Source organism: Tauraco erythrolophus, chromosome 14, assembly GCF_009769465.1.
Source record: "Tauraco erythrolophus isolate bTauEry1 chromosome 14, bTauEry1.pri, whole genome shotgun sequence".
NCBI classification, from domain to species: Eukaryota; Metazoa; Chordata; class Aves; order Musophagiformes; family Musophagidae; genus Tauraco; species Tauraco erythrolophus.
The window spans coordinates 23,144,904-23,171,824 of record NC_141478.1 but is presented as its reverse complement, the minus strand read 5'-3'; the positions used below and the strand labels follow the sequence as shown (position 1 = coordinate 23,171,824).

The 26,921-nt window shown below is 59.0% G+C and overlaps 1 protein-coding gene across 1 annotated transcript in view; it reads right to left on the bottom strand.

Moving 5' to 3' along the window:
* Positions 1-884: 884 nt before the first annotated feature.
* ZNF609 (zinc finger protein 609) overlaps positions 885-26,921 on the bottom strand; it is a 72,681-nt gene continuing 46,644 nt past the window's right edge. Inside the window, exons 3-10 of the mRNA XM_086620329.1 lie at positions 16,178-16,403; positions 6,648-6,735; positions 3,552-5,904; positions 2,862-3,228; positions 2,510-2,685; positions 1,710-1,926; positions 1,427-1,505; positions 885-1,260 (exon numbers count right to left, since the gene is read on the bottom strand). Of these exons, the coding sequence (XP_086476455.1) occupies positions 1,432-1,505; positions 1,710-1,926; positions 2,510-2,685; positions 2,862-3,228; positions 3,552-5,904; positions 6,648-6,735; positions 16,178-16,403 (3,501 nt within the window). The 3' untranslated portion in view covers positions 885-1,260; positions 1,427-1,431. The remainder of the gene's footprint in view (positions 1,261-1,426; positions 1,506-1,709; positions 1,927-2,509; positions 2,686-2,861; positions 3,229-3,551; positions 5,905-6,647; positions 6,736-16,177; positions 16,404-26,921) is intronic.

Genomic DNA, 26,921 nt, shown 5'->3' with positions numbered 1-26,921 from the left:
GCCGAGGTAGCGCATCGGCCTGCGGAGAACCGCTCCGGGGTGGGGAGCAGAGGACCAGAAAGCCCCTGTCCTCGGGTACTGGGGAGCAGCCAGGAGTGGGGACCCGGCTTCCTCCAGGGCCTGGTGCCGGGAGCCCCGGCACGGGGCCGGAGCAGGAACCGGCACGGCCCAGGAGCCTCTGGCAGAGCCAAAGTGTGCTTGTTCCTTGCCGGGCTCTGCCCACGGCCTGGAGAAGCCCACTTAAAGCAGGTGGCTGCGAAGGGGCGCTGCAGCCCTTGCCCCGAGCGGGATGCGTTGCCCCAGGGTGTGGGGAGCGCTTGCCGGGGCCGGGGGGAGCAGAGGAAACGCTGGGGCAGGGGGTTTACAGAGTCACAGCTCAGAAACCAACTCGAAAGCCACAGCATGAGCCATGGTCTGGCCCGTGCAAGGCACTGGGGAGGGCCGTGGCAGCGGGCTGGGTGATGGGCACGGCCCCCGGCGCTGTGCCCAGCTGCCCCCAGCCCCACCAAGCCCCCCAGGATGTGGGTAGAGGGGGGCAGAGGCTGCATTACTGGGGCCAAGAGCAGCCCCCGGCTCCCCCAACCCACCACTCTGGCCACTGACCACCCACCGGTGACTCCTGCCCACGCCAGCACAGAGCAGTGGGTGCCATGGTGTGCGGGTGCAGCCACGGGCCGGGCAGAGGTTGCGTCCCACATGCTGCATGTGCCCCACAGTTGCCTCCAGGTGGGCTGACAACTCCCACCCCCCAGCTCGCATCAGCCTCCCAACACCGCCGGGATCCAGCCCTTCCCTTCCTGAGACTGTGACCCCACGGCAGGCTCGGCCCCGCGCCTCGCGCCCCGGCACGGAGCAGGCGGGAGGCAGCACCCTGCCTGCCCCAGTCCCGTCGTGAAGCAGCGGGCACGGTGAGGCAGCGGGGTCCCAAATCCATCGAGAAACCTCAGTGCTTCCGTTTCCTCTTCATATGCACCAGGCAGGTGAGTCACCTCCATCCCGCGCGCCGGTGCCCAGTAGAATAAATATTTCCGCAGGAACCAGCTCGGCCGCTCGCCGGAGGGGAGGGTGTAGCGGGTGGGAGTCAGTGCGTGTCCGCCGGCCGGGATGGGGGGAGAGGACAGAGTCTGCCTCGGATCGCGGCAGGAACGTCAAGCAGAACCATTAACACCATTCAACTGATGTCTAAAGGAGTCTCCAGCGCTTCCCCATGTGAGCCAGTCACATGTCTCGTACAGCCCAGGTGTCCCGGTGCGTCACGGCCTGCCACGACCCAAGGGGCAAGTCAGCGCCCGCCGCCGGCAGCCCCGGCCAAACCCCAACCCCTCTGCCCTCACGGGCATCCCCCTGCCCGGCCACCTCCACCCCAGCCCGGTTGCCGTTGGCGAGGCAGGGTGGCCGTGCCGGTGCGGCGGGAGGAGAGCCTTACCGGTCTCACCTCCGGGGAGGTGGGTACAGGGAGGGAGCGGAGCCCTGCTGGCTGGCAACGATGGCTGTGGAGGAGAGACCTGCGGAGGAGAAGCGGTGTCAGGAGCCAGCAGCCTGGGACAGGCACCCAGCTGTGCCAGGGGAGCGGGAAAGCGCCGGATTTGGTCAAAGCAAAGCTTGGCACAAGGGTTCGCGCCACCCCAAGGTGGTTCCAGCTCTTTCCTGGCTCCCCTGAGTGGTGCCCGGTGCCGCGGCCGGGTGCCGGGGTGAGGGTTGGCGCTCACCTGTTGCATAGGGCAGGTTGTACTGCGCCGGCAGCAGCGAGTACCCGAGGTGGTGGTGGTGGTGATGCGTGGAGAGCAGGCGCTGAGACGGCGAGGTGCGGGGCCGGTCGGCGCTCCTCTCTCCCCCGCCGGCTCCTCCGACACTGCTGCAGCTCCCGCCGCCCCCCACCACCCCGCAGCCGCTGCGGTCCCGCTCCTGAGACGTCTTCTCGCTTATCTGGAGAGGAGAAAGCAGATGCACGCTGAGGGATGCTGCAGGGGCAGCATGGGACCCACGCCAGGCGCTCCAGGCTGCCCCATGGGATGATGTTCCTCCTGCCTTTCCCCAAAGGCTCCCCACGACGCTGCTGGGAGATGATGGGATGGCTGGTGACCCGCCCAAAAGCGGCAGGGCAGGCACAGGTCCCGTTTCAGGCAGCTCCTTCCTGCCCCAAACCAGGGTCTGCTGCCACTGTGTCATCCCAGCTCAGGCCAGGAGGAGTGCAAGACCCTACGCTGCCGTGGGATGGAGACAGCTCCTGCATCCCACCCACCAGCTCCAGGGCTGAGGACAAGCGTCGCCTGGGGAGCCTGGGGAAATCCCAGGGCTCCTCTGGGCCAGCCCTGCCCGCAGGTTTGGCTCGGCCATCCCAAAGGGGTTGTGTTTTGGGATTGCTCCTCGGCCCCAGGTCTCCTACAGCAGCAGGAATGGCAAAAACCCCACAGCGGGTGGAGTCGCTCCGGGCTGGTTCTAGGATCCGGGGACCATCCCGAAGCTCGTACACGGAGCTGGGCAAAGCCGGCGCGTTCCTGATCCTCACCGTGGGTGATTTGCTCTTGTAGTGGCTGGCGTGCTGCTGCAGGATGTCCAGGGCCTTGGACTCGGAGCTGGATTTACAACTCACGCTGGGGCTGGCTCGCGACTTGTCACCGTCGTCGCTGCTGGACGCCTTGCTCCCGTACGGGGAGAAGGAGTAGCTGGAGGGTAGGTATGATCCTGGAGGGGGGAATAAGAGGGCAGTCAGGGCACGAGCCATCCTCAGGCGGCACAGCGGGAGCACGCGGCTCTACGTGTGCCACCGCGTGCGAGAGGATGTCCCGCAGCCGTCCCCGTGCTCCGGGAGCAGGGACAGCCCGGGAAGGGACGTCCCTGGGAACCCCCCGGCTGCCCACCTGGGTAGTTCTGCATCATGACGGTGGGCATGGCGCGGTAGCTGGGGTGGCTGGGGTCGTACGACTGGCTGTAGGAGTAGCCGTGCATGTAGGGGATGTAGGACTGATGCTGCGTGAGGGGCGAGGACACGGGGACGTGGACGCTGGGTCTGGGGTCCTTCCCCACCATGCGGGCCTCCTCGGTGGGGGTCAGTTTACACTCGGAGCTGGTGCTTTCCTTCCCATCCTCCTTGGAGGCGGCTTCTTTGCTTCTATTTCTTTCTTCCTTCAACTTTCGGTCCCTCTCCTCTTTCCACCGCTCATCCTCCGTCTTGATGTCCGAGTACTTCGCTGGGTACACGTAGGTCCACATCCGGGGCTCGGCTTCCTGCAAGAACCAGCCAACCATCAGAGCGGCTGCCTCCTCCCAGCCCTGCCTGCCCCAAACCCACGCTGGATTTGGAGGAGACCAGCAAACCCCGCTCCCCTTCCCCAGGCTCCCCTTGGCCCATCCGTGGCCTCCCAGCCCCATCCTTCTACTGGCCCCAAGGGAACCTCATGGAGTCCCATCACGAGCAGAGGACAACATGTTCTCTGCTGTGATGGCCCCAGCAAAGCCCTGCAGCAAAGCCACGGTGAGGGGCTTCCTCCAGGAGGAAGCCCACCGGCGGGCTGGCAGGCTGGGCTGAGCGGGCAGCGGGCGGGCATTACCTGTCTGTACCAGAGCACGGGGTCCACCTCTGCTTGCCGGCCACACTCGGAGCCAGCCTTCGTCTCGGCGCTCTCCTTCCCGAGGTGGCTGGCCTCGCTCAGCTTCACCTTGAGCCCCTCGGCGACCTGGCTGCCGGAGAGCTTGGACGAGTCCTCCAGCTTGGGGATGATGACGGATTTAGCCATGTCGGGGCCTCCCTGCTCCTTGGCCTTGCTCAGCCCCGACTTGACGAGGTCCGTGAGGCTCGGGGCCTTGGTGAGCGTGGGGGGCATGGGTGGCTTTTGCTTCCACTCCTCTTTGAGTGCTGCCTCCCTCTCCTTCAAGCCCAGCTCTGCTTTCTTCTCCAGCCCTCGCTGCTGCTGCTGCTCCAGGCTCTGCCGCTGCTTCTGCTGCTCCTCGTACTGCTGGCGGTAGGCGGGGTTGGTGCTCAGCAGGTGAGCGTGGTAGCCCTGCTCGTTGTAGCCGTAGGGCGGCACGTAAGCGTACTGGTTGTAGTAGAGGGACTGCATGTACATGTTGGGACGCTGCTGGATGACCGAGGGCTGCTGGCTGGAGCTGCCCAGCTCTGCCTTCTTCTCTTCGCAGCCTTCGCTCTTCACCTTCACCTCCGGGTTCTCCTGCTCCTCGTCCTTCTTCAGCTTCAAGGCTTGTGTCTCGGCCACGGCCTGGCCACCGGGGTTCAAGGGCCCTGGGCTCGCCTGGGGGTAGCCGGGGGAATAGTAGGATTCAAAGCCTGGGTAGTAGGGAGACTCTTTGCTCTGCGGTTGCGGGGGGAAAAGAGCTTTTTTGGCACCTTCCTTGACCAGCTGCTCCGGATCTTTCACCTTCATGCTCTCCAGCTTGCCCTCTCCATCCTCCCCGGCGTCGGAGATGTCCGAGTAGGCCGGGCTGTTGGTCTTCACTGAGCTGGCCTCAGCCCCGTTCTGGGTGACGACGTGCAGCGGAGTCATGGGTTGGGCTGGGTTGGTGTTCTCCAGCCTGCTGGCACCACCGATGGAGGGGCTGGGGGCGTTGTCGGTGAAGCTGTAGATTTTATCCGCCTCGGCCTTGATGCTGGCGAGCCGGCTCTGGTGGGGATCGGACGAGCCGTTCAGCAGCCCCTCGCCTTTTGTCCCCAGGTCACTGGGTTCCCCCCGGAAAGGGCTCTTGCCTTCTTCTGCTCTGCAGGCTTTGCCAGGAGTCAGAGGGTTTTCCACCTCCTTGGGCTCCTTCTTCTTCTTGTCCTTCTTCTTCTTCTCCTTGGAAGGGGTGAGGGCGGGGTTGACTGTGAAGGGCTCTCCCATCACCGTGGGCTTGGGCTGGATGGGTTTGAGCTGAGGGCTGTTGGGCATGGTCTGGACCACGGTGGTGGCGAGGCCCGTGGCGGACCCGGGGCTGGCTGTGGTGAGGGTGGCTGTCTGGAAGGCGTAAATCGGCTGGGGGGGGATGGCTGGCGCAATGGGTCTGGTGGACTTCAAGCTTTTGGAAGGGATCTTCTCCGGCTTAGCACCAGACGCCTTCTTTGACTTGTCCTTATCAACGCACCGCTTCTCCAGAGAGTCAAAACCGTCGTTACTCGTCTCGTCGGCCACCGAGGGGCCATCCTCAGAGCCGTCGTTGGACAGGGCGCCCGGGTCGGTGTCTCCTTCCCCACCCAGCTTCTTCTTGCAGGGCACCTTGGCGCTGAACTTGCTGGACGGGGAGGGACTGTGGGGCTCCATCAAGCGCACCTTGGGGGTGGCCGAGCGAGCGGGCGAGAGCGAGCCCTTCTGTGAGACGGCGGCGCCGTTGCAGCTCCCGACGTCCGCGTGCAGGGCGGGCTCCTCGCCGTACTCGCTGTCCGCATCCGCCTCCAGCTTGCTGTCGTCGTCCGTGTGCGCGTGGGCCTGGTGGTACTTCAGCCCGTTGATGTGCTTGTATTTCTTGTTGCAGTTCGGGTGGGGACAGTCGATGAGGATGGGAGAAGGGCAGTTTCGGTCGAGGACAGCCGGCTCCACCTTGACCGCGGCGGGCGGCACGGCCGCCGAGCCCATGGAGTTCGTGCGGATGCGTTTGCTGCCCTTGGAGTCCTCCGAGCTGGAGTTCAGCTCCATGTCGGAGAGGGGTTTGCTCTTCCGCTTGGTGACGGAGGAGGGACTGGCCTTCACGTCCTCCGCCGCGCCGCCCGGCGGCGTGCGGTGATCCGAGGAGTTCTGGCTGCCCCGGCGCCCTTTGCTGTTGGCTCCTGCCCGCGTCTTGCTGCTGTTGCTGGTCCCTTTGCTGTCGGAGGCGGCGGCGGTCTCGTTGACCGGCGTGTTGCTGTTGGGCCGCACGCGTTTGCCTCTGCCCCGGCCATTGCGCATCTCCAGGTCGCTGGTGGGAGAGTCGCAGAACCTGGCGGCAGGAGGACAAGGAGGTTTAACAGGGACGTGGCCACGCCGGGCTACGGTACCTACGCTGCACAGTGGGTTCCCCCTTCTTCCCCGCATTGTCAATCCCACAGGCTTGACCCCACACTGCTCCAGGAAAGAAGAACTGGCAAGAGAGGTCCATAGAATCACAGAATGGTTTGGGTTGGAAGGGACCTCCAAGATCATCCAGTTCCAACCCCCCTGCCATGGGCAGGGACACCTTCCACTACACCAGGTTGCCCAAAGCCCCATCCAACCTGGCCTTGAACGCTTCCAGGGATGGGGCAGCCACAACTTCTCTGGGCAACCTAATCAAGTGCCTCACCATCCTCAGAGGGAAGAATTTCTTCCTCACATCTCATCTAAATCTCCCCTTTCAGTTTAAATCCATTGCCCCGTGTCCTGTCACTACACAGCTTTGGAAAAAGCCCCTCTCCAGCATTCCTGTAGGCCCCCTTTAAGTACTGGAAGGCTGTGAGCATCTCCAAGCATCTCCAGATGCTCAACCATCTGCAGTCTCCAGGACAAGGGAGCCTGTGACCGCAGGGCCAAAGAGCCATAGAGCAGCTCGGCTGGGCGAGGAGGAGACGCCAACCCCCGTGGCAGCCTCAGGGGCGCAGGGCAGAGTGTGCGGGTACCACGGGGGCCGGACGTGGCTGGGTTTGCCCTCTGTGCCAGGGCGAAGGGGAACCGAGACCGCGCTGCCAGATCCCACCGCCCGCTTACCGGGGAGGTGCCCAGTCGTGCTGCGTGCAGTCCAGCAGTGTCCCCACGTATGTCTTGTTCCTCCAGGTGACGTTGACCACCAACATACCTGCAAGGCAAGGGGAGAGGGTCAGGCAGGGCCAGGCATCACCCCCCAGTGTCCTGCCCTTCCCTGGGCATCAGGGCTAAGGGGGATCAACCCCTCAAGATGGGCAGGAGGAAGAGCTCAGCTCTAGGACTGGAGGAAGGCAGATAGGGGTCTTGGGCACTTGGGAGAGGTGAGGCCTCAGGCTCGGGGCTGGTGGGGCAGCAAGATGGGAGATGGAGACTCTTGGCTCATCCCCTCTGTCTGCACAGCTCTGGCCGATGTCCACCCAACCTCTCCTCCTTGAGCCGCTCAGCGCTCTTCCCTGTTTCCGTGGAGATCCTAAAACCAAGGACCCCAAAGGGCTGCAGGGTTTCGGGGGGGCTGAAGATCCCCTGGCTCCACGTGCGCTTGGGTAGGGCTGGGAACCCCGGGGGAGATGCAGACAACCCCCAGCAAGGCTGTGGACCCCAAGGCAGAGCAGCAGCCCCCCAGCAGGGCTACGACCCCCCCAGCAGGGCTATGACCACCCCCTCGTGCGTGGCCACCCCACGGTCCTCCAGAAAAGGCTGTTATTGCCACTAGATGGCAAGCTGAGCCCAGCATCCCCGTGCAGGCGACCACCCCTGGCAGGAAAACACAATTTTGGGGGAATAACCCGCATCCTCCAGCTTCGCTTTGCTCCTGCACCCACCGGGACACCCGTCAGCCCCGTATCTCTGCCTGGAGAACCAGCCACGGGGCCGCATCTCCTCCCACCATGGGACAAAGACATGGGGCATTCAGAAAACTCGGTGGTTTCAGCTTTTCCACACCAATCCAAGAGGAGAAGCAGCCTGGCTCATACCCACATCGAGGACGTGGACCCTCGGCATCGGTTCTTAGGGGTGCCCGGGGGTCTTTCACAGCATCACTCAGCTCCGTGGCTCCTTCCTCCCTGCCACGGATCGCTCCCATCACCGCAGAACTAATTGGACTGGGAGCGTTGAGCCCGTTTATCTGAGCAAGGTAAAACTCAGGAGATGGGAAACTCATTTGCAAGGGCTGCTGAGCGCGGTGAGATACGGAGCGGCGCAGCCCCGGGAGATGGATGGAGCCGAGGGAGCCCGGAGCAGCTGTGCCTGAAGCACGTTTATAAATCTGAGCCCGTATCCCGCCTCGTGCCGTGCCAGCAGCCAGCTGCAGGCTTTGGAGAGGGAATAATATATCTATGTACACATGGGCATCCTTCGGAAAGAGAAATCAAACGCGGGTCTTCTCTTTCCCCTTCTCCTCCTGGAAAACATTGGGTGTTCCACTGGGAGAAGGTCATGGGAAGACCATGGCCTTCCAGTGGGAGAAGGTCATGGCCAAGACCTACAGCCGGTTCATCCCAGTGAGGAGCAGAGGCTGGGTCCTGCCTTTGGAGGAAGGTGCTGGGGACCTGCTTTAACACGGATGCGGCCGGGACGCGATGCCGGAGCCGACGCGGGGTAGAAAGGAGCGGCGACACCAACGGCCGGGAGCCCACGGCCCCCCGCAGGGAGGGAGGAGGATGGTGATCCCATGCAGAGGGTGGTCTTCAACCGCCGTGCTCCTAACGTGGCTTTTTTTGGCAGGCAGGAACGTGTCCCCCCCCTTCCTTAAAAGCCAGTGAAGCTGCCAGCTGTGCCCCATGCCCCAGCCCAAACCCACGGCCCCCAGGGCACCTCCGCGGAGCCGCCGCGGGATTCTCCCAGGAGCTGCAGAAGGACCAAGCGGCACCTGAGGGACCAGCAGCCCCAACCCAGACCCCATCCCGGGGACCAGACCATCCTGGGGACCCCCTCCCGGCCCCAGGGCTCAGGGGAGCAGCTCCCTCTGCCCTCCCCGCCGCGCAGCCCGTGCCGGCTCAATCCCTCTCCGAAGCCGACGAAGACCACATGCGGCTGGAAGTTAATTGCCCGGCACGGCACCGGAGGCTCTTGCGCATCCCGGCGCCACCGTAGGATATTAGAAAGGACATGTTGGCATTTTCCCTCTTCCTTCCCCGCCGCCGCCGCCGGCCCTCCCCTCCCTGCCGGAGCGTCACCCCTCCGCTCCACCACACACCAGCCTATATTTAACCTGCTGCAACCAATCATCCCAAATCCCTTCCTAATCCTCCAACAATAACCCAGGACAATTTAAACCCCGGGGATAGATCCTAAGCAGCTTTTTTCACCCGCCACGTCCCCCTCCCGCCGCAGCATGACGATCAGGCAAGGGCGGGCAGCGAGGAGGCGATGCCCTCACGTCTCCGAGGCTGGAGATGCTCTTGTAGAGGAGGAATCCCACTGGGATAACTCCAGTTCCACCTGGTTTCAAGGGAAGGTGACACTTTGGATGCTCTTAAGCGATAGATACCACCCAAACCCAGCTCAGCATCCCGGTCACCGAGTGCCCACGGCACCGCAGAGTCGTACGCGGGGAAAACGGAGGGTGGATTGTCTGGGAAGGTTGCTGTCTGGGAAGACGGCACACGAGATTATCCATTTTTAAAGGATTAAGAGATGAAGGGAGCTGGGGGATGCAAAAAAAGCACCACCTGGACCTTCTGGGTGCTCTGTGATGGTAGAGCTGGGGCTCGGTGGATGCACCCAGCTGGTAGAGATGTGGGATGGACAAGGACAATGCTGCATGAAGTCCTCCATCCCATCCCAGCCTTTAATTAGACCAGACTAAGCCTTTCTGATGGATAATCCCCCTTGGGATGGAGATTTTCCATGTTACAACATAGGTGGTGGTGTCTATTTGCACCAGGAGCCATTGCACTGGGGGGGGAAACGTGTCCCAGGTCCCCCCAAGCACCATAACGGCGCTTGGGGGGACCTGGGACACGTTTCCCCCCTTCACAAAGATGAAGACTCAAGTCCAACCCAGAACGCCTCCAAATCCTGCTGAGAAACTGGGATGCAGAGGACCTCTGCAAGGCGACAGGATGGCAGCTGGTGGCATTTCCTACCCTGAGGAGAGGCAGTTTGCCTGCAGGTCCAGGAACCAGCTGAGATCCAGGGTTGGTGTAGCCCCATGTCCCATCTGCACCAGTGAGCAGGAGCAGGGATCCAGCCTGCACCGATCCTACTCCAGGCCACCACCAAGGTCCTTCTTCCACGAATTCTTCCTCCAGTTGCATCACCTTTGGGATGCCCCTTCTTCCATGAATTCCTTCTCCACCTGCATCATCTTTTGGATGCCCCAGATTTAGGATGCCCCCAACTGGAGGACCCCTCTTCTTCCATGAATTCCTTCTTCAGCTGCATCATCTTTAGGATGCCCCGGCTTTAGGATGCCCCTTTCTTCCATGAATTTCTCCTCTAGCCGCATCACCTTTGGGATGTCCCTTCTTCCACGAATTCCTTCTCCACCTGCATCACCTTTGGGATGCCCCAGCTTTAGGATGCCCCTAACTTGAGGATCCCCTTTCTTCGATGAATTCCTTCTCCAGCTGCATCATCTTTGGGACACCCTGGCTTTAGGATGCCCCTTCTTCAGTTCATTTCCTCTCCAGCTGCATCACTTGTGGGATGCTCCAGCTTTGCCATAGGCCCTGCTCACGTGCAGAGAACCCCGGCCTGACCCACAGTGCCCAGGCCTTGGGGCACAACACCCAAAGCAAGTTCTGTTGCTGCTGCCAGGAGAGCAGAGGACACCACGGGGCGGGAGATGGCCAGCACAAGGTCAGTTCATCACACGTTGTCTCTGCTGCTCCTTCCTCCTCACTCCCTTCCCCTGCTCCAGTGTGGGGTCCCTCCCACGGGAGACAGTCCTCCATGAACTTCTCCAACATGGGTCCTTCCCATGGGCTCCAGTTCTCCATGAACTGTTCCAGCATGGGTCCTTGCCAGGGGTGCGGTCCTTCAGGAACGGAAGGACTCCTGCATGTGTCCCCCATAGGGGTCACAAGTCCTGCGTGGGCTCTCCACGGAGTCACAGCCTCCTTTGGGTGCATCCACCTGCTCCAGCGTGGGGTCCTCCATGGGCTGCAGGTGCATCTCTGCTCCAGGCACTACCCTTGTCGCTGATGGGCTCAGCCTTGCCCAGCGGTGGGTCCATCTTGGAGCTGGCTCTAATGGACATGGGGGCTGCAGCTCCTCCCCATGACCTGAAACTCATCCAGAAGATGCCTCCAGGATTTTAGGGACCTTGGTGCCTCTCAAGGCTTGGTGGGGCAGGCAGAACACAGCCATGGCACCAAGCCGCCGGGGCCACCTGCGAGCAGCCCAGACCTTCATCCTCATGCTCCTGGAGAAGGGAGGCAGAGGAGCTGAAGCCCATTTAGCTCCCAGGAAAGTTTGGCAGAGCAGCTTGCAGCTCAAGAGCCTCCTTGTAAACGATCCCTTTAATCCAGCGCTCGGCACCTGAAGCAGGAGCTGCGGCTGGTGTCACCCGGAGCACCTCCAGCTGTGCCTTAGGGAGACGGACACGAGCAATAGTCCTGTCCGGAGCGGAACACTGCTCACCTGTGGATAAAACCCTCCGTACAAACCCAACAGATGCTTCGAGAGCAACAAGCGGCGCAGTAGCTCTGCTCCAGGTGTCTCCAGATGCGAGACACAACGTGGTGGGGCTGAACGATCCGTAATAAAGCTCTGCTTCTCCGCGCCGGAGGAGGGGGCTTGGAGCCTCCCCATCCTCGGTGAAACGGGAGGAGGGTGTGAGGCAGCAGCCCGAAACACCAGCCATCTTGGCGGCGCCGGATGACGCTCCTGCCCGGAGCGAGGTGCCGGATTGCCGAGCGGAAGATGAGAGCGGTCAGAGCCGCGTCGTCACGGCTTCAGGAGGAGGGCGCTGAGCCCACGCGTTGGCTCGGCAACCTTGGGGGGGACTTACAGCCGCTCGTTACTTGGGAAAATGCCATTGAAGCCAACGAGAAATCCAGATTCCCGCTCCTTGCCCCTCCGGCATCAGCCTTCCAAACTCACCTCCTGGTCCCGGGTTCGATCCCGCACGGCTAGGAAGACCAGGGTGTGTACGTAGGGGACGGCGTAGCCCCCTTTGAAGCCCCAAAGCCCACCCATAAGCAGGACAATCTTGACCCACCCCACTTTTAAAACATTCCAGGGACAAAGAGCAACCGGAGGCACGAGTGAAGCCGCGGGAAACGGCGAGGCAGCGCGTCCAACACACAAAGCCATCGAGTTTGGGGTCAGGCTCCCGCGCGGTTACGGTAAAACCTTCCAGTGCTTGCCCCTCACCCTCCAAACCTTCCCCATCTTCTCCTAATCTACTTTATCTCACTCCTGCTCCGAGGGAGGATGTGTCCCCGTTGGCATCTGCAGACGTTGAGGACGCGCTCGCTCCCAGGAGATGTTTGTAAAAGCACAATCTGAACAGCCGGAGAGCACAAAGCTCGGCCATGGGTGACCTGCCGCTGCCATCCCAGTATGGAGCTGGAGGAAGGGATGCAGGTAAGAGTGACCCTTGGTGCTCGGAGGCTTTGCGTGTCCCACACCAGCTCGTTTCGGCTGCCGACGGCACCGGCGTGGCACTGGGACTCAGTCCCGAGGGGAGAAGGTGACATGCTCCGCGCCAGGGGACCCCAGCTCTGCCGAGGGGGATGGAGGAGACCCGGCAGCTAACGGGGCAGCAAACACAGCGATGCTTTCTGGGATAATTAGATCAGTTCATCGTTCCTGCAGATCAAAATCACACCTAACGGAATTAGGGGAACTGCCGAGGCAGCTGCTCCCACCAAGGAAACACATTCCCCGCACAAGACGGGCTCCGCAAAGGAATGGTGTCACCAGCGTGAGCGGAGAGCGCGTACCACTGGTGCCGCCAGCAAGACCGGACCTCAGTCGGACACCAACCAGGAGCAGTGGTGGAGCAGAATGACCGTGAGCCCGGCACCGGGTGTGGGAGCCCACCAGGATGCCTTTAGAGGTGATCACAGTCTCATGGCAGGTCTTCCAGAAGGGGAGAGGACAAAGGAGGGACGTCATGGGACTCCTCGGAGCTTCATGCTCCCATCTCAGATGGGCCACCTCCAGCTTCTCCTTCTGAGGTCACTCCAGCGTTGCCAGGCTCTGGCTTTGGGAGCCTTTTTCCATGATTTCATGGCCCCAGGGACAACCCAAAAGCTGTTTTCCACAGAAAGGGAGCTCTGGTTAAAGAACCACGTTGCCTCCCAGCACCGAGGGAAGGGAAGTTTTGCGACTGCCAGAGCCTGAGTACACTTTTGCCGGGATGCTGAGAGTCACGGATCCCCTCGGCGTGGGGGCACGCGTTGTTAACGCGCCATCGGGAGAAGAGCAGCTGGCAAAAAAAAAGTCCACCTCAGAACAAGTACCGTGGGAGCCTGCGGAGCACGTCCCACACAAATCCGATTTCCAAGGAGGCATCGCGCCGTCGAGGAGAGATGCCCGTGTCCCGAGAAGCGCCCATGGCATTCCGCTTGGGAAGCCGGGACGTAAGTGGGAGCGAACATAATTCTGCACTTCCCCATGCCAATCGTTCCAGGGATTTCAGGGATGTCACCCCTAGAGAGAGAGTGGTTGCTGTAGTGGAGCTAAGAAGCTCCGCTCCACCGCCGGAGAGGATGCCTGGTGCAAGGCCAGCGCTGCGAGAAAGAGCTTCCCAATCCAACCGCTTCGCCAAATCTCTTGCGATGAAGCTCCACTCTCAACCTGGTGGGAGCAGGTGGGATCTGCACATCGGGATCCACCAGCCCTGGGCTCTTTCCGAGCGGGTCCAGTGAGGCTGCAGCATTCCGAAAAGCAGGGGGAGAGATGGATCCCTCTTGGTGAAGGTACTGAGATCCCTCTGGAGATCTTGGGGATGGTCTCCAGCCACACAGGTGTGCTCGCTCACGCTGAAAGCACCTCCTTTGGGTTTGTAGACCTGCCCTTGGTGTAGCTTTCTCCTCTATAACCTTCAGGTGAGGGGAGATGCTCGCTGCATCCCTATGTATTTCATGAGCTCTGGCTTCGGACAGTCAGGTCCAGTATCTCCCCCAGCATCACCCTTGACCCCCCTACTAGCGATGGGAAAGCAGGAGAGAGATGCCAGGCAGGAAACAGGGATGGTTTCACCCCAACCTTTCACTCGAGGACAAGAGATGCCGCTACGACGGGAGCCAACGCGCACGGCACACCAGAAGCGACTGAAGGCAATGGTGGGATTTCGGATTTCCGAAGGGCTGGAAGTAAAAGTCATCGCTCGCGAGGGTGGCGACCAAGCAGAAGCTGGAGGAGAAGGATCTTTGCGTGAGCTCATCGAATTACTGCAGACCAAAACCAGCCGGGCTGCGGGAAACCGCCGGGCGCCTCCGAGGCACGCGCTCGCGGACGGCGGCTGCGGAAGCGAAGGGTGACGCGGATGGACAGGTGGGGTGAGGAGCAGGAGAAAAGGGAAGAGAACCAGGAACCGCTCCTACGTCACCACCTCTCAACCAGGAGTTGGGGTGGTGAGGGTGTTCTGGCGCTCTCTGCCCCGGGGATGCTCTGTTTGTCCCTCCTGGCACGGCCACTTGGGCTCCTTCGCCCACCACGAGCCTCTTCTCCTGATTTCCACCCAAAAAAACCAAACTCGTACAAGATCCGAGCTCTCATCAGCTTCACTGTTGCCCGTGGAGGTCTCCAGCAGCTGTGGGGTCTTCAGCGAACTCTGCAGCTCCGGGGCTTTTGTTTTGAGGGAAATCACACCCCAATGGCACACTGGCAGGGGTTGGGATGCAGTGGGGGGCCCTTAGTGTGCAGCCTCAAAAGTGGGGGGTGCCAACGCTCCTCTGCACTGCTGCGTGTCCCAACACTTCGCCCAGCTGTGCCTCAGTTTCCCCAGCTGAAGGCAGCATGCCTTGTAAAGCAATGGGGCTCTCCGCAGACCACAGGGAGCTCAGCAGAAGACCTTGCGTGTGTTTTCTCTGAGAAGATGCTCGTGACAGAGCCGCCCCAGCCCTGGAGCAGAGCCCCCGCATGATCCTGCTTTGTGGTGCCTTGTCCCCACCAGTAAGCCCAGCTGGAAGAAGAGGCTCCTTGGGTCCAATTTTACAACGTGTGGCTCCCTCCCGCCTTCCAGCAGCAGAAAAAACACACTTACAGCTCCCGGCTGCCGCAATCCAGAGGAGTTTGTCCATCCTGAACGGATGGTGAAGAAGAGAGTGAGGTCCTCATCCTAAGCAATCGTGTCCCAGTTTCCCCCAGCACAGTCCACGCACTCCTCTCTATCCCCAACAGCTCATTTCACAGCACTTCTCCCAGCAGGAATAATTTCGGTGCTCGCCGGCTCCACATTGGGAGCCATCGCAGTGCTCGGTCCTGCGCCAAACACAGTTTCAAAACCAGTCTCCCAGTAGGGAAACGGGAAAGGCAAACTGGGCCCATCGTTGTCTTCGCAAAGCACAAAGAAAGAAGGAAACTCCCCTGGTAGAAGCCCACGGGAATGGGGGTTTCAGTTCAGCGTCCATCAGAGATAACGAAGATGGTCGCAGTGAGGAGCGGCCGGGGGATTAAGGCCAACAGCTTTGTTCCCCGCATGCAACGGTGATGGAAGAGCAGGAGCAGATGTCCAAGAGGAGCTCTTGGTTTCCCGGCCGAGGTGAACCATCAGCTGGCCTCCACCACCGCTGCTTTTTCTCACCTTACAGAATCATGGAATGGTTTGGGTTGGAAGGGACCTCAAAGATCATCCAGTTCCAACCCCCCTGCCATGGGCAGGGACACTCTCCAACTACACCAGGTTGTAGGTCACCTTTGAGCTTCCAGGCTCCGTTTCTGCTTCCAGCTCCCAGCTGAAGCCGGACACAAATGTGAGGAGCTCACCTCGAGCTTCTCGAAGCAGAAACCTCCAGCACCTCACTGCCACCGGAGCGGTTGAGGTTCCAGCGCTCGCCACGGCCCGCTGCGCCACCTATTCATCCCCGCGTTACTTGGCAGCGCCCCAACGGCAACGAAAACCCATCAAAGGAACTGGGAAAGCAAACCCAAGCTGTGCGGGTGAGACGAGCTCCGGCGGAAAAAAAAAAAAGAAAGAAATAAAAAAAAAAGGTTCAATTGGTTTGGCACGAGAGACGAGAGCCCGATCTCCCACCGAGTCGATTTGGAAAGCTCCGCTGGGTTTTTTTTTTAATCCAGCAGGAGATCTGTGCCACCTCCCAGGGTCTGAGCGTGTTTGTGACAGACCTGCGGGTTGCCAAGCAGAAACGGAGTCGAGTCCGCCGCGTTCCCGCGCGGGCTGGCACGGCCGCTCCTCTGGCACCGCCGCAACGAGTCGCCTCTCGCCAACAGCTTCCATTTCCCCCCGCTGGCTGGGCAAGGGGATACCCACATTGGGCTGGTGCAAGTCCTGGGCACGATAATCCCTTTGCCGGGCGGATTAAGGGCTCCTCTGTGTCCTGACCACCCAGATGGTGAAGGGAAAGGCCAGGACGTGCCAACGCGCACCACGGCGGGGACGCGGGAAGGATAAGGATTGCCGTCACTCCGAAATGACGTTGCAGGAGAGCAGAAAGCTCTCCGGTGATACTCACCGTCCTCTGTCTCTTGCCAGACGATGCCCTCCAGGTTGACGCTGGTCCCGGGCTCGCAGGGGCCCAGGCACTCGGGCTCGGTGGCCAGGGCCACGTCACAGGTATTCACTCCCACCGAGCGGGTGCGTACCATGATCTGCTCGCAAGGCGACGAGATGTCGTTGTTGACGACGGGGACGAGGAGGTGCAAGGGCAACACCGCGGGCGTAGAGACCGGAGACTCCATCTGCGGGGAAGGAGAAACATGTCGGTCAGCGTCAGGAATACAGGAAGGAGAGCAAGTATCAACAGGCATCTACGTTCCTGAAGAACCTCAAGGCCAGGGCCGCCACCTTCTCAACGCCTGTGCCAGCAGGCGGTTCAAGTCCCACACCCCATCAGAGGACAAGGATCTCACAGTCCTTCCCACCTGGCGTGCCCAGACCCACGCAGCCCTGGAGAGGCAGTGTTTTGTAGTCATGTAGATCACACCCAAAGTCCCTCCGCAGGAGATAGCTGCTCTCCTGCCGAAAGAGTTTGTGCCAAGTTCCTTCCCCGACGGCTTCTGCCGGTACAATCACCCCTGGTCAGGGTGGCTTTTGGCTACTGCTCAGATGTTAACACAGTCAATGACTTTGGACCTGATGGTTCATGAGAAGAAAAAAAAAAATTACAGGCTTCTGCTCAACTGGCAGGACAGGACAAACGAGTAGCAGTCTCCCTCCAGCGCTCATGAAAACCACCATCCTGCTCCTCCCAAATCTACCCTGTGACCACCTGAAGACGCAGGCGTTCGGATGACAACCCTCTCCTCTGGGCGAGCATCCGCTCGGCAGCCTGATCCAGCTGAGCCAACCGATCCCTGCACGTGGAAACCACATCTCACGGCCAGAGCCGGGCTTGGAGAGTCAACAACCCAACTCGCCAAGCGAAACCACGGCCAAGTCACCCTGCTGCTGGCGAGCCAAGGTCCTGGGCCACTCTGCCACGCTGGCAGATGACAGGTCTGTCAGGAGAAGGATGGCTGACGGGCTGATCTTCCTGCTGGCCCAGGGAAGGGTAGGGTGGAGACCTCCCCGTCCTTCATGGTTCATCAGCCAAGCCTGCTGCAGTCAGTTATCCCCTGGCCTTGGCTCCTGAGGCTTTGCAGCAGGTCTGGGGCTATCTGCTCATGCTCTGCTCACACCTCCTCTCTGCACGGTTTATGATCTTGATAAGACACCGAGCAACCTCAAAGCAGAGGCAGAGGGAGGAAGTTAATCAAATCGTCAGCCAGCGCCGACCTGGGTTTCAGTTTCAAACAGGGGAAGATCCCTCTAGAGCATCCACGTCTACGTCGAGAGATGTCCTCCTGAGGCTCTGCTGAGGAGAGATGATGACAACCCTGGAGAGGCCAAGCTTACTGGTCACCAAGAGTGGACACGAACACCAGTCCACAACCACGTCCGGCCTTACTGCCGGCAGCCACCAAACGGTCAGACTCCCACCCTGAACTGGCATCCTGGTCTTGACCAGCCACCAAAATCATCAAAATTATCTGCTCGCTCTCTTGCTCACGCACCTCCATCTGTTAAGCAAGACAACCCCAGCAGAAGCTTGCATGCCCAACCTCACCCGCCCCACGCAGTACGGTGCCCACAACTGCAGCGAGTGGCTGGAGCACTTCAACTCCCCGAGCAACTTGTGACCCCACAAAGCCTCTCCACATCCTCAGCAACACAAACACCGTTTGCAAGTGGAGAAGGTGCAAATCTCTGGGTGGATGAGCAGATCACATCTGCCCAGAGGCTTCTGCCTGCTCCCACGGTGGTGGCTGCAGTGGGGGCACACGCACGTGACCCCTGCGGAGAACTTGGAGATTTTCTGGCTCTGCCAGGGCAACCAGCCTGTACTGGCGCTTGAGATTGCTCCATGTGCAGGACCTTGCACTTGGCCTTGTTGACCCATCCTTGTTGGTCCATCACTGCCTGCCTCCAAGGCTGCCCCATGGCTGGTGCCCCAGTTGCATCCCGTGTGATTTTAGAAGGGATTTTGGCATTAAAAAACCCCCATGAGCCTACTGGAGAGGAAGCCTGTGCCCCCCAGGCAAATCCCCCCCCCAAAATACAGCAACCCCATCCCACCCATCCTGGTGGATCCAGCAAGATGCACGAGGCTCCTTCGAAGGGGCTCAAGAAAGCGGACGGCTCCTCAACACCCCATTACACAACCCGAAAGCGAGTCCCCAGCAACATACCGGCCGGAGAGGAACCCAGTTGGGCTGCCCCAGTTTGGGGGAACGCCCGGGTGGCGACGGGGAGCGCTCGGCCGCACGTGCCCACCGAGGACTCGCCGGTTTGAAAACCGTTGGGCGCCCTTCCCCTTTGCGCCAGAAAGCGCGGCGCAGCGCCGGAGCGTTTAATTACAGTTCCAGCTCCGCTAATTATCGCCCGGTCACATCCGTAATCTGCATTACGCCACGGTGCATAATAAGCAGCTCGCCGAGATCCCGCTAATAAGCGCGGCGGCGTGATGGGATTTCATATTTCGCCCCGCGCCGGAGCAAACACCGCCGCGATTAGCAGCCGGGGGGCACGAGGCGGATCTCCCGTTCCCGTGCCCAAAGCTCAAGAGGAAAATCAAAAGGCTCAGGGTGGCTCTCCAAGGGCGAGGGCAGGACCGGAGCTGCCTCGCTGGGCTCCATCCCCAAAAAAAGCAGAAAGCCACGCTGGAGGAAGAGGGAGATGGGCCAGTCCCTGAGTTCAGCCTCCTCTGCGCGTGTCTTATCGCGGCTTTTCATCCTCCTGCTTTTCCGGAGCAGGAGATTGGGCTGCCGGTGGCTGCGGGATGGCCGGGGGAGCCAGGGCGGCTCTGCCGGCCGCTCCCACCGTCGGCAGGCACCCGGCTCCATCCGCCGGGCCGGGAGCCAAGGGAGACACTGGCATCAGAGCCACTGGGCACCGCTCGTACCCTCCAGCAGCAGCTTTCCCGTCTCCTCCAGCCAGCAAGGACAGCGCCGGGGAGATCTCCAGCTCCGGCGCACGCCAACCCCCCGAGCGAACCACTTAACGCTTCTGGGCGCTAAATCCCCGTTGCAGAAGGAAAATTTCTTTCCCTTTCCTTCCGGGGAAGCTCCAAGATGAAACGCTGGCGGGTGCGAACAGAAGCGCCGCGCGCTCGCGGCTGGAGGGAGCTTCCACGTTTCCGCCGCAAGAACGAGATGGGAAGAAGCTTCCCCGGACCGGCGGTGGCCATCGGCGCCCACCCGCCGCCGCCTCCCATCATGAAAGCCCTTTGTGTTCCTGGCGGAGGCTTTTCCCATCACGAGGAACGCGCTTTCGGCGCTGCCGGGGACCGGAGTGGAAGGGAGCCAAGGCCGGGCGGTGGGGCCACTGCTCAATGGCGAGGGGGGGAAGCAAATCCGCCGAGAAACTGGGGCGATGCCGATGGTGTCACGCGATGCCAGGCCTGGGGAAAGGGCTCTGAGTGGGGAATTCAAACCTGTTCCTTGTCATAGCCCTCGTTTGGGGTGGGTGCTGGCATGGGGAGATGCACACAAAGCAGTGCCCAGACCACCCACTCATATTTATGAGCATTTTGGGTTGCTCGCAAAAATCCAAGTCAAGCGGGTGAGAAAAGTGCGTTTTTGAGCAATAAAAGCCAACAGGGACACCAAAAAACCTCACAATTAGCAACCAGCACAGATATTTGTGGGGCATCTACAAGGGCAGAGAGGGTGCGAACAACCAGGTGGTGTAGGGCCCCCAGAGAGCTGCCCCCCGATTGTCAGCGAGGACCTTGCACTGGTCAGTGTGAGATCACCAGTGCGTCTGAGATGGTGCTAGGCTTCCAGTGTATCCCCACGTTGATGAGCTTCACAGCGTGGTGGCCCATTTTGTCCATCTAGAAGAGTCCTTCAACGCCTCCAAACACAAATAGACAACAAAAGTCAAGGCGGAGCCTCATTACTGGTCACAAACTCTCAGCTGCCGTGTGCCAGGAGGCAAAACATGGACCAAAACTGCTCCATCACAGGAGCAATGCTCAAGGCTGCAGTCAACACTTCCCATGTCACTACATGGTTCAACCCAACACTTGGGAGCTTTGATGTTGTCACTCTTGTCCTGCTCAGTCATCACATCCTCAACAGCTTTTCTTTTTCAGAGTAGGACCTGGGAACACGAGCTTCCAAGTCCTTGAACAGAGATAACCAGGGACCGGATCCATCCAGATGATGAGCAGCTTTGGTGGGTATCTCCAAACCTCAAAACCACAGCACCCGAAGCACCTCTCCCCCACCGCCAGTGACCTCGGCAAGGATTTCAAAGAGGAACCAAAGTCTTCTCCGATCTGACCCCCAAAGCTGGGTGTGCAGAGCCTGAAGACAAACCCCTTTGTTGACACCAGTGCCCACCACACCTATGATTCAGTCTTGAATCTACTTGCAGGCATTGCTCAATAAACCCCAACAGACTCAACCCAGAGCTCATGGTCACATCCCCCAGCGACAACACCCCGACACACTGGAGGCACACCACCCCAGGTAGCATGGAGGAGGCTCCAGAAGACCTTCTACCTGAACAGCACGGGTGGCAATGAACCCTGTTTGCTGGTTGGATTTATCTGGACCCCAGCAAGAAAGCAGCCAACAAGAGCTTCCAACAAAACCTTGCGCGCAGGGAAATAATGGTGGCACAAGCATCAGGTCCAAGGATGGGAGCATGGTCGGGGACACTGATCCTGACACTGTTGCCCATTGCTCTCCTCTCTTGGTAGCTGGAGGTTGAGGTTGCTGACATCAAGATGTACCAAAAGAAATCTGATTTAGGAGACAATTCCCCTTCCCTGGGAAAACGCCAGCTTAAATAAATAAAGCCAGTTACTTCTACAGACCACGGGAACGCGCTCAGGGAGGACACTGGGTTTCTCAGTTGGCAAATCCGAGCCCACACGACATCGGGGCGGCTGGTCCAAGAAAAAAAGGAGAATCGTCGTTTCCGACAGCCTCTTCTAGCAAGAAGCAGTAAACGCCACAAGGAGGACGGATTAAGGCTTCCACGTGCCGCAGGGAGCAGCGGGCTCAGCACTGCGCTCCCCGAATTCACTCCGCAGAGAGGACGAGCCAGCGCGGGACTCCGTGGCCAGTGCCACTGCTGGAAGAGCCGGACAATGTGAACAGGAATTAAGGATTTTTAAGGAGCAGTGGTCCAGATTTCTCTCCTTGGATGATGCAGCTTGTCCTCAGGAGCCGGCAGGCAAAGCCAGCCCCAGCATGGCAGGTTGGGAGGGAGAGGGCGAGTCCTCACCCAGATGGTCCAGAATGGCTCTACCACCCGTGACTCTCACCATCTCCCCAAAATCAAACCAGGAGAGGCCAATTCCTCTCCATGCTCCTTGGCAGCTTGTCCTCGGTGCTCCACATGGTCTGCTCTCACCCCCCAGGCACCTGCTGGAGATTCACAGCATCTCCCAGCCGCGAGGCTGTTGACGGCACGGTGCGATGGGAAGGCTCTGCCTGCAAAAGGCTGCCTGAGCATCTTCTCCCGGCCATGCCAAGCACCCACATCCCAGCTCCGAGGTCCAGCTGTCCCCTGCACACAGGGGCTTTGCCTCCATCCATGCAAACCCCTTCTCTGGACAGCAAATCCCTGCAGAACGGCAGGAGATGGTGGCCAAACAACGCAGCACGGGCACGGCGGGCACATTTCAAGCTCAGACACATCCTCATCTGGGCATTTTGGGCATGACCTGGCTGGGGAAGTCTGTCCCAATGACACATGAGCAGGCCACAAGAACCAAAGCCCGGACGAGGACTTCTGCACAAAGCTCACCGCCCCACTGCCAGCACCACTGAGAACAGACCCGGTCACGGTTAATGGGTGTATTGGGGTGCGACAGCCCACCCGGCAACGCCGGAGGTACCACCACCTCCCACCGCACCAGCGACGAAGGACTGATCCAAACACCTACGTGATCCAGACAGTCGTACGCGGATCAACCCCGGCCCCGCTGCTGGAGGAATTCAAACGTTACCCGGCACGCTCTCCGACGAGCCGCTTGCTTTCGCCGGCGGAGAGGGGAATAAAATCCCTGCTTGAACACAACGAGTCTTATCTCGGCGCTTGCAGCGTTTCGAGATGACGAGCGGGCAGACACCGCAGAGGCATGGGCTTGCATATTCCTGCGGCTTCCATAAAGACAGGAATAGTATCCCAGACAGACACGCTGGCACCGAGTCACCTGCTCCAACCACTTACAAGACTATCAGATCTGCTCTAGGAAGGGGGAGGAAAAGAAAAGGTGTCTCCGGTAGGAGAGACGTAGCGAAGAGCAGCCATGAAAGGAGACAGTTGACACGAGCAGACATGGGAAAGAAGAAATCCAAGCAGGGACCTCCGTGCATCAGTCCCACCAGTCGACTGTTTTCACTCTGAGGGTGGTGAGGCACTGGACCAGGTTGCCCAGAGAAATTGTAGATGCCCCATCCCTGGAAGTGTTCAAGGCCAGGTTGGATGAGGCTTTGGGCAACCTGGTGTAGTGGAGGGTGTCCCTGCCCATGGCAGGGGAGTTGGAACTAGGTGATCTTTGAGGTCCCTTCCAACCCAAACCGTTCTGTGATTCTATGATTCCATGTCGTTGGGGTTCACCTCGGTTCACCTACTGCCAACAACCGATATCCCACTGAGCAGCTGCGTCAGGCTCGTCTCCTCGATGGAATTCAAACGCGAAGCAGCTCGCTTGGTGGTGAAAAGGGGAAAGATCCCATGTGGAAAAGCACTGGAGATGCGTCTGGGTCAGGGGAAGGCAGAGATGGTTGGAAACATGGAGCCTGACTGCCAAGCTTCTCTTGTGTCAACCAACTCAGCCTTTGGCCCCTTCTTCAGCACTGCTGCTGCTGTGTGGAGGCTGCTCCTGGTCACCGGAATCATCCTCACGTCCGGCATGCTGTCCGAGCAGGAAAGCTCGAACGACGGCAAGCAGCTTCCCACTGGGAATCCAGGTCTCCCATTAAGCCCCCCCAACCTGTGCCCATCTGCCTGTCCACACGGCCCATAGCGCTGATGGGTGGTTGGCTTCTTACGTTGCTGCTCTGCCTCCAGCAGCTCCTGCACCACCAACACCAGCTGTGCATCCTTCAAGCCAGGATCCTAAGAGGAAGGACCACTATGGGGCAAAGTCTTGGTTTTATTTATTTTCCTTCCCCCAAACCCAACAAAATAACCAGGCAATTCCACCCAAGAAGAAAGAGAATCCTCCCCTCCATGGGAGATACAGTAGGCCCCTTTCTTGGGGACCTTCTCAATCACCGGTGCAGCTTGGCTCTCCGGTGTCCCTCTTCAGAGACATGCATGTGATCTTCTCTTTGCTCTCTGGGCTGGAGGCCATCAGCTCTTCCCCAGGAACCAGATTCCCAGCAAGGTCTCAGCCTTGCACCCAACCATCTTGCAAAAGACAACTCTTCAAGTCCCTGAAACCCCCCTAGCTCATGATGCCCACCTACACCAGGCTCCTCCAGCTGCCGTTCCCCAGCTGCTCTCCACCAACTACCCCCATGTTCGCTTTCTGGTTTGTTCCCACTAAAAGATGTTCACACCAGAAGGAAGAGGACCAAAACCACCGTGACAGTGAGACAGACACATGTTCTTCCTTGGACCAGGTGAAATTCAGGCCCAAATCCGAGCAGCGCTCAAATAATACCGTCACTCTTTGACCAGGCAAAGGAGCAACGTAGAAGGTTTCACGAGCGCCTCAGCCCATCAGTCTCCTGGAAGGAGGATATAAATCCGAGAGGCCTTTCATGGACCACTTGCCGTGGTGCAATGTGGCTCCAGGCGCCGTCAAAAGCCGGCTGGTAACCACTGGCCACACAAAACCCGGCCAAAGGACATGGAGGTTGCAAACAGCCAAGCTAGAGACAACCCTAAAACCCGAATCTGCGAAGCCGGCAAGAGAAATCACAGGAAAAAGCAGCATCTTCATGGCAAGATGCGCCAACTCTGCCAACTCCCCGGCGGGCAACAAGACCTACGGGGTCTGTCTCGTGCAACCTGGCCAAGATCCTGAGTGTCGGGGCCATGGGTTCATCCAGGAATGATCCACCACCCAAGCAGCTCTAGGGACGAAGGACATATGACAGAGCTCAGTGTCTCCGTTTAGGTGGACTGACAGGTCTGCCCTGCCACCAAGCGTGGGTAACCCTGCAACTCCCAGGAGGCTCTAAAGAAAGCAGTTAACCTCTGTTTTTAAGGAGAAGGATACCACATTTGAACTGAAGTTCCTACTGCAAGCATTGCTAGGCCCATGCCGGGTACACACCAGCATGACAGCAGGTTCCCACCGCAGTTAGAGGTCCTCGTGCAAACACCCCGGGCCAGGTCCTTCTTGGAGGATACCTGACTCCACTACCACCTTCAAAGAGATCAGAAAAACACGGTTCTCCTGACATAAAAGAGACTGAAAACAGGCCCTCTGGAGATGATGAGAACCCAAAAGTTGCCAATAAATCTTGACGAGGATTAGCAACCAAGGACCAAAGGCCAAGGCAAACACTTGGTAGGTCAGGGCTGGCACAGCAGCTCAGCTGTCGGTTAGGAAATGGCACAGCTCCACCTGCCTGGTTCAACCTTTTCTTCATTTTTTTTCCACCCAATTTTTCTCCACCTTCATCTTCCAAGTCTAAACCTCCAAGACCTGGACGCTGTGGCTGTTGGGCCTCCAACAATTCACGTCAGGGCACGGCCACGCAAGCACGCCCACCTACGTGCAAACTCAGAGCATTAATGAGTAAATCAATTAATTAACTAATGATGCTCATCCAGGCACAATGTCCTGCACAAAGTTGTTACCTTTGGAAAGATGAGTATCCACAAGTTGAGCAGAGGGGAGACAGCTCAGGATTCGCTAACAATTTCGGTATAAAATTGGACTCTAGTAAATGTTGAAGGGAGGAGGTGGATCCAAGACTTGCAGTGAAAACGAGCAGGGCTCAGACCTGCTTCATCTAGGCTGGGTTTCTCTGCTTGCTGGGCGCACGGTCCAGGACCACCTTTCTCCCCCATCCATTCCAGTATGCAGAGCAACTGCATCGCTAGCGCCCATTCCAGGTGACAAGGGACAAAGCCACGGCAACTGCTCTGCTGTTGCTGCCAAGCCAAAGGACCCATGATGGACAACGCAACTGTGTGCACAGACATGGTTTTATAACATGGCTAAAAAACAACTTTTACATCTGTTAAAGCACAAAAGATGACGTGAAAAGGCCCCTGCGTCTTCAGAGAAGAGGCGAGAAAGAACAGATGGGGTGTGGGGTGAAAGATGGGCTTGACTTGCAGGTGTTCTCATCAACCAAGCTGTAGATGTGGCATGGGGATGGCTGGACCTCCACAACAGCCACAACTACAGCACTCGGTTGCCCCATGGCAGGGGGGCTGGAACTAGATGATCTTTGAGGTCCCTTCCAACCCTAACCATTCTATGATTCTGTGATTCTATGATCTCCCAACATCCAAGGACTGCAAACGGGTCCAAAAACTAGTAGCAGTCACACTTGAGTTGCTGTGCAAGAAAAGTGATGAGGATATGAAGTTGCAGACATCCAAAATCAGTCGATCATTACCCCAAGGTGGTCCTCCCAATGATCTAGCAGGGGATCATCGCCAAGATGCATCATTGAATAATTTGGGTGGCAAGGGACCTTCAAAGATCATCTAGTCCAACTCGCTTGCCATGGGCAGGGATACTTTCCACTAGGTCAGTTGCTCAAAGCCCTGTCCAAGCTGTCCTTGAGCACTTCCAATGATGAGACATCCACAACTTCCCTGGACAATCTCTTCCAGTGTTTCACCATCATCACCGTAAAAACTTGTTTATGTCCAATCTGTATCTGCTCTCTCAGCCTTCGTCCATGCAAGGCGGCCTACGGGTTCCTTTTAGAGAGACGGCACAAAGCGGTGTCACCAAGCTGGCTCGGCTACGCTTGCCCGATTTTCCATAGCCACTGGGAAACCAGGTACTAACGTGGCGAGAGCAGCTTGCAAAAGAGACCTGGAGGCAGATCCAGGAGCAGCAAACAGTACTTTGCTCAGTTGCGTCTACACCAAACCATCCTTGCCTCTCTCAATCCCGATTCAGTTGGGACACAGCGTCGGAGAAGGAGGAATTTAGTAGTTTTGTGCTGATGGCACTTCTCAGGAAAGCAGAGATTGCCCTCAGCTCTGGACATCTCATGACTGAAAAGGACAAATCAGAGGAAGTTCAGAGCAGAGGAATAAAACTAACAAGGCTGAAGGGATTGGTTTGGAAGAGGAGATTAAAAGAGCTAAATATGGACAACTTGGTTCAGCGACAGCTATGTGGGAACATGGTCGTAATCCACAAACACACGAGGGATGAAAACATCAAAAGGAGAGAGGGGAATTACGCAGGGTGATGCAGAGGCTGACAGCAAGGAGGAACGGGATGAATCAAGAATAGGAACGTTTCAGACGTTGGCCACAGCTTCCTGGCAGTGAACTTGTTCCTAAGCACGCTGGTATTTTCCAAGTGGGAAAATCCTTCGTCCTTCTACTGCTCTCCTCCTTTCCCCTTTCCTACGTCCCTCCACCAGAACCACAAGGCACCCACATCACTCCCCATGGCACCCCCTCAGCACCCAAGTGCTGCTGACACCCCCCCAAGCCGGGCTCCAAATCACCAACAGCCACCTCCGTGCTGCTCCCAAGACACAGCAGCGGTCCTCGTCCTTTCACAGAGAGCCAACATCCAGCAGTTTCAGACTCGCCCAAGT